A 6,863-nucleotide genomic window follows, 5' to 3' on the forward strand; every position below is an offset into this window, starting at 1 on the left:
TAATGCTTCATACTTATCCCTTATGCTTTTATGAAAATTGTGGACTTTCTTTTGAACTTCATCAAAACTCCCTATTTTATTATCAAATTCTTGGAGTGTCTTCTCTTCTTTGAAAACTCTCCTTATATCATCTTCAGAGGACATTTCTTTGAAGTAAGCCCAAAATTGTTGTCCTACATTCTCTATGGAACAAAGCTTTGATCTTGAATCATCCAAAAGAAATTCTAGACTTTCTTTATTATAGTGGATATTTGCTTCCATTATTTTTGTCTGGGCTCTCCCCCTCATGTCTCAGATGTCTTTGAACATGCAAAGCATGACCTTATTTCATGCCTCTATCATTTTTATCCAGTCACCAAATTTGTTGATTTTTTCACCTATAAAAATGGAAAACAAAATTTTGTACCTCTATCCTCTAATTCTCCACAATATCATTAGGTCATTGCACCATGTTGAGACCTTATTAACTAAACCAAAATATTTATTTATCACGCCTCCAAATTTCCTTGTATTCTCTTAAATGACCTGTGACAACCACATATTAGCTTCTATATACTCTACTCCTTGTGCCTCAAAATTGTGCCTCCATATATAGAAGACATCCAATAATAAATCTCTTTGGGATTAGCTAGAGCTCATTTCTCGAGCGCATCCTTTATAGTGATCTTAGGATTAGCTAGGTCAATGGGGCCTGTTACCTCTTCAACATACTCCTGAAGCACCTGATTCTTCTTTCTCAAAACTTTGATTTCCTTCTCACCTTGGTCTAATTGATAGAACACTTGGCATAGACCCAAGATGGTCATTACCTTCTTGCTATCCTTGGTGGGCTTCCCTAGCATGATCTCCTGTATATGATAAAACTTTGAGGCTAGGTTGGAAGAGTCTCCTTGTGCTAAGGGAATGGAAATTTGAGACACCAAATTTTCCTATCCAACCTTTGTGATGAATGCCAATCATTCAAGCTCTCCTAGTGGTATCAAAGCTTGGAAGGCTCTACCTATGAAAGTTGTATTTGTGCCCTCCTCACTAGTGTAAGTTCTCTTTCGAGAATGCACCTCCCAAGATAACCTTTTTGGGAATGAACCTTGTGAAAATTCTAATTATTGGGGTGACAGAGTGGTTACAGAGGCCATCCCCTTCTCTTTATCTAGTATGTTCTTAGGAACACTATTGAATTGGAAAGTTAACAACTTTAGGGAGATCTTTGCTTTCATTGATGTTGATGATGAGGAAGCCATTATAACCTGCATCAAAAGATTTTTTCAGTGTTTGTATAAAAGGTTCATGGAAAGAAAGACTCTAAAAAAAACCCAAAAGAGCTACTAGTGAGACTTGAAGACTTAGAATGACAAGAAAAAAAAAGAAACTAAGGGACCTACGTAGCTGCACAAGTGCCCAACATATGCAACTAAGAGAGGAAAAAGAAAAGAAAAAGGAAACATGGGGAGTTGTGTAGGTGCGCAACATGCGCAAGTGAAACTTAAGCCTAATAGTCTAAGGCAGACCGCCCGAGAATGCATGAAGACAATAAAGGGGGGATGCACACTTGTAGATGTGCATAAGTGCACAAAGACTTGGAAGACACAGACAGAGGAGAAGTGCACACTTGTTCATTTGAAGACATGCAAAGATGTGCAATGAGAGGCATGGAGGAAACAAAATGACTAAAGAGGAACCCTTTCCTTACATTTATAGGCAACATGGAAAGGGATGATGTCACTGAACTTGCACACTTACGCAAGTGCATGAGTGGGCTTGGTAGAAAAATAAAAGGTGGAGTTCACATAGTTGTGCTCTTGCTAAGATACTTAATCTGAGGCACCGAAATCAAAATTTGACTTAAACAATTGTTAACTCAAAACCTTAGTATCCTAGTCTCGAGACCTCTCACAAGAGACCTTAATCTAAAAGTTGGGATGTCAAGGTTTGGAATGACCAAAAGAAAAGAGAAAAAAGGGGGTGCCTATTCTTGAATTTGAAAATGGAGAATGTGTTGATGAACTACAAAACATATTAACAAGTGACACACCTTTGTGTTAAGTTTTGGATTCCAACCTGATATCATTCCATGTTTATGCATTTGACCTTACCCTATCTCTATTTACTCTGATTCCCATATATTTTCCATTTACACTCAATTTATTAGCATAAAATCACACCCATGATAATAAATTCAATTTAAATATCCAAACCTTGAGTTAATCTAGATTGCCTTGGACTATATCCTAAGTAGCTCTTGCCTTGGACTATATCCTAAGTAGCTCATGGTTGACTCCAATATTAGTTTTTTTAAATTCAAATTCGAAAGTTCTTATGTCCTTTCAATGACCATCGTGGGTTGTTTGACACTTCGTCTAGATTGCATCTCTTAGTATTCATGAACAATTAAATGTTATGGAAAAATGTTAAATGGATGGAAGAATAAGGAGAAACAACATCAGAGCACATTTAACTTCTTAGGGATAAATAAAACTTAATTTGTATCAAAGATTGCATGGATTAAGTAGTTGTGCATATTATCTTCAATCATTTGACCAAAATTATAAGAAATAATCTTATTATATGTTGACCTAAAAAATAGACCCCATTCATCCAAAAAGCATCTCTAAGATGTTTTATAAATAACATCTTGGCAAAATTAGACACAAAAGGATCACCACTACAACTTAATATTTAATCATTTTCATTGGTCATATATCGTCCTTACACATTATGACATTCCCATAATACTCGAGTTTGATTCTAAGTAACTCAAATTTGACCACCAAAGATTTTAATGATTGCACCAAACCTAAATAATATTTGCAACAAAGATTTTAATGATTGCACAAAATTAGAAATAGAGAAAGCAAAAGGATCACTACTACAACTTAATGTTTAATTATTATCACGAGTCATATACCATCTTTATACGTCATGACATTCCATTAATATTCAAGTTTGATTTTAAGTCAAATTCTTCACAAAATAATTATATTTTATGCGATACCAACATTAATTCTCCATATCATTTTAAAAATAATGACGTATTTTTTGGTAATTAACCACAAACAGAGACTAGATTTCCACATTCCATTACTAATATTTTTTTTTTGTTTCTCAATTTAATTGTAAGATATTTTGGATTGATGTTTTGAATCATACTCTTAATACATCCATCACTCTATGTATTACATCCATCACAAAGTACAATTTAAAATATTGACATAAAAAAATATTAATCATATCCATCATAAAAAATTATTTGAAATATTGATATAAAAACTATGAATCGTGTCATCTATCATAAAGTGTGATCCAAATTCATCATAACAAGATCTCAAATTTTAATGCAAACAAATCCTATAACAAGAACCACTACTCATGAAACGTGGGTCAATGTGTTTGACTTAAAAAACTACACAATTGGATTATGATAGCAATATCACAATTTGACTTATTGTGGAAAATATCTCCCATTATCAACCGATAAGCTTAAGGGAGTTTTCAATGAATGATTTATAAGACACAACACTTGGTGAAGATTTTGCAAATGAAGTTGTAAGTGAGTTTAACTATGGAGGAAACTTTGTAATTAAATGTTCTCAAAATAGAGTAGTAATGGAATGAGGTAACGGAATAAATGAATGATGTATGAGAAAGTCCCTATCACCTAAATCCAAAGAGTATTTTAGAATTATCTGTTGATCTTGTAGAGATAAGATAATTGGAGCATAATTACTTACTCTTAATAGGACTATATGCTTATTTCTATGCATTGTGTCATTGGCTAAGGTTTATGTGATAGGGATAAGCCAATGGAGCACAACACGATACGGCTTATCGGGAGGAGCTGTGGAAAAAGAAGAAGCATTTTGAGAGCAGAGCCGAAAAAATGCCTTTTGCAATCCTGCATCATCATCACAATCCATTTCTGCGGTCCTCATCGGAACCACATATCAGTAATAATCCCAAACCTTGTCTTCGGCATTCCAAGCTCTTTAAATCCCCCCGTTACTCCTCCATTTCAGGGGTTACTACATCAGTGCCTATCCTGTATGGCGCTCTGAAGAAAGAAAGAGACTCTCTGAAGGCCCTGCTAATCCTTCAACAGGAGGTCAAACAGTCCGCTTACTATGTGCCGCCTTCCGCCTACGAATTGATGATTCGCCGTCTGGGGTTTGGTCGGCGCTTCAAGCACATGCGAGAGGTTTTTAGGTTAATGAACCCTCCCACTGAAGCAGCGGTTTTGAGCATGATAGAGAGCTACGCCAAAGACCAGAGGCTGGACGAGGCCCTCCGATTTTTGAATGAAATGGAGGTAACGGAAATCCCACTCAACACTAAATGCTATAATGTTATTTTCGATTTGATTGTAGATATGAATAAGCTTAACATTTTGGAGCCATTGCATTCACAAATGACCTCTGCTGGGATCCAACCCGATGTTGAGACATTCAATATAATGATCAAGGCCCTCTGCAACGAAAACAACATCGATTCTGCTTTGAATTTGTTGAAGCAGATGTCATATGACCATGGGTTGGTCCCTAATGACGATACGTATAAAGCTCTTATGAACGGGCTAGTTAAGAATTATGGGATGGATGAGGCTTTGGACACTTGGAAGAAATGGGAGTCAAATGGGCACATTCCTAGCACTAGTATAGCTGCCTTGTGCCAGACGGGTAGGGTCGAGGAGGGCATCAGACTTCTGGAGGAGAAATGTGAAAGTGGTTTCTTCCCTGATTCTGATACTTTTAATACGATTGCCTATGGCTTTTACAAGCAGGGAAAATTCAGTGAGGCCGCCTTGCTTCTGGAGGAGATGTGCGCTACTGGTTTCTCCCCTAGCATTGTGACTTTCAATGCTATCACCCGTCAATTCTGTAGAGCCAGAAAGGCAAGAAAGGCAGCCCGTTTGCTTGTGCTAATGGTAGAGAAGGGCTTCAAACCTGATGTTCTTACATATTCTGCCCTGATTACAGATATGTGCAGGACTAACCAAATGGGTACTGCATTGGGTTTGTTGAAACGGATAGCGTCCGAACATAATTTGACCGTTAGTCCAGAAACATATTCAAGTCTGATAGCAACACTTTTAGAGAAGGACAGGGTGAATGATGTCTTGGAATTGTTGAAGGAAAGGAGTTCAAATGGATATGTTCCTAAAAACATAGATTTCAATGGTGTGCTTCATTGGTTCTGCAAGCGTGGTAGGATGGAGATGGCTAGCAGAAGTCTGGAGGAGATGAGTGAATTTGGGTTCTGTCCGGATCGTGCGTCCTTCAATATACTCATCAACGGCTTCTGCAAGAAGGGCTGGGTGTCGGAGGCCACCAGACTTCTGGAGGAGATGTCTAGATCTGGTCTCCAACCTAATACTGTGACTATCAACACAATTATAAATGGATTCTGTAAAGCCAAAGAGGCGGGCAAGGCAGCAGGTCTACTTGAGAAGATGATGGAGGAGGGCTTCAAACCCAATATTGTTACATATAATACTCTAATATCAGGCTTGTGTGATATAGGAAAGTGCGAAGAGGCAAGAAGACTTGTGGATGAAATTGGGTTCAGTCCGGATGGGAAGACTTTCGACATACTAATCAGTGGGTTCTGCAAGAAGGGCTGGATATCGGAGGCCACCAGACTTCTGGAGGAGATGTCTCGTTCTGGGCTGTGCCCTAATGCTGTGACTATCAACAGAATTATAAATGGGTTCTGTAAAGCCAGAGAGGCGGGCAAGGCAGCAGATCTACTTGAGAAGATGATGGGGGAGGGATTCAAACCTGATGTTTTTACATATAATACTCTAATATCAGGCCTGTGTGATATAGGAAAGTGCGAAGAGGCCAGAAGGCTTCTGGATGAAATGACTGTGAGAAACCTTGTTGCAGATGTGACTACATATAATACTTTGATACATGCAGAATTGAACCAAGGGGAAATGGACGGAGCTATTGATCTTCTCGATGAGATGACTAGAAAGGGGATGACGCCTGATGATTGTACTCGAAGGACCTTATTGCATTCACTCTTCAAAGATTTCAGCCTCGATGATTCTATCAAGTTTATTGACAAGATGCTTGAAAAGAGATGCATTCCGACTGACATTGCTTACGATCTACTGAAGAAGAGAGCTGCAAGGAGGGTACAATGAGTCAAGAAATACAACGCTCGAATGAAATTTGGGCGGCGGAAGTAGGCTATGTATTTAAATATTACCGGTGGTGGAACATGCGGGCTCATCGTTTTCCTATACCTTGTTATAAAAAAGTGTCATTTCTTAGACCAATCCTGGCCTACAACAGAAATCTGTGGAAACCATGTAAGAACATAAAAAAATGAAGACTCATTGTCCACCACCCAGTAAGGATCTCAACACTTTTAGAAGAGTCCCGATTTTGAAAGTTAACCCCAGCTATCAATTAAAATAGATTTCTGTTCAATTAGATTCCCATTCAGTTTTCTCACAGATTTTCTAGCTGTGTATTTGTTGCATTTTTTTGAACTGATCAATTGACCTGGTGAAACCTTGAAAATGTTAGAATTGGGATGGGGTTGTTATTGAGCATTGTTTGTTCCCAAACAATGAATCTGAGTTCTATATATCGTTGTAGTTGTAGAAAACTGATTGATTATAGTTTGTTATATTGTGTGAAAATCTTATGTGTCTGTTCGTCTTGAAAGGATAAAAGATCAATTTCTCAACTCTAAATGTTTCCAATTTACTTTCTGGTTTACTGCTAATACTGGTAACATTCTCGTACAATCATCAAAGGTCTTTTCAAGCAAGCTATAGTTAAAGAAACAGAAGTTTTTGTTTTGAGTGAGAATGATGATCAGGGAGTTTTAGCTACTGTAGGAACTCGTAATAACTA

General features: G+C 37.6%; 1 protein-coding gene across 1 annotated transcript; it reads left to right on the top strand.

Annotated features, from left to right (window-relative positions):
- Nucleotides 1-3,767: 3,767 nt before the first annotated feature.
- On the top strand, nucleotides 3,768-6,646 carry LOC149578245 (uncharacterized). Its single transcript, XM_089827927.1, has one exon. It carries the CDS (start codon nucleotides 3,878-3,880, stop codon nucleotides 6,140-6,142), a length of 2,265 nt encoding a protein of 754 aa, XP_089684053.1. The 5' UTR covers nucleotides 3,768-3,877; the 3' UTR covers nucleotides 6,143-6,646.
- Nucleotides 6,647-6,863: the final 217 nt, after the last annotated feature.

Source organism: Cupressus sempervirens, chromosome 1 (genome assembly GCF_028749045.1).
Source record: "Cupressus sempervirens isolate cs-2001-9-10 chromosome 1, ASM2874904v1, whole genome shotgun sequence".
NCBI lineage: Eukaryota > Viridiplantae > Streptophyta > Pinopsida > Cupressales > Cupressaceae > Cupressus > Cupressus sempervirens.

What these genes read in the sequence shown, in the direction of transcription:
- LOC149578245 (XM_089827927.1), top strand. Translation starts at nt 3,878, where the DNA reads ATGCCTTTTGCAATCCTGCATCATCATCACAATCCATTTCTGCGGTCC.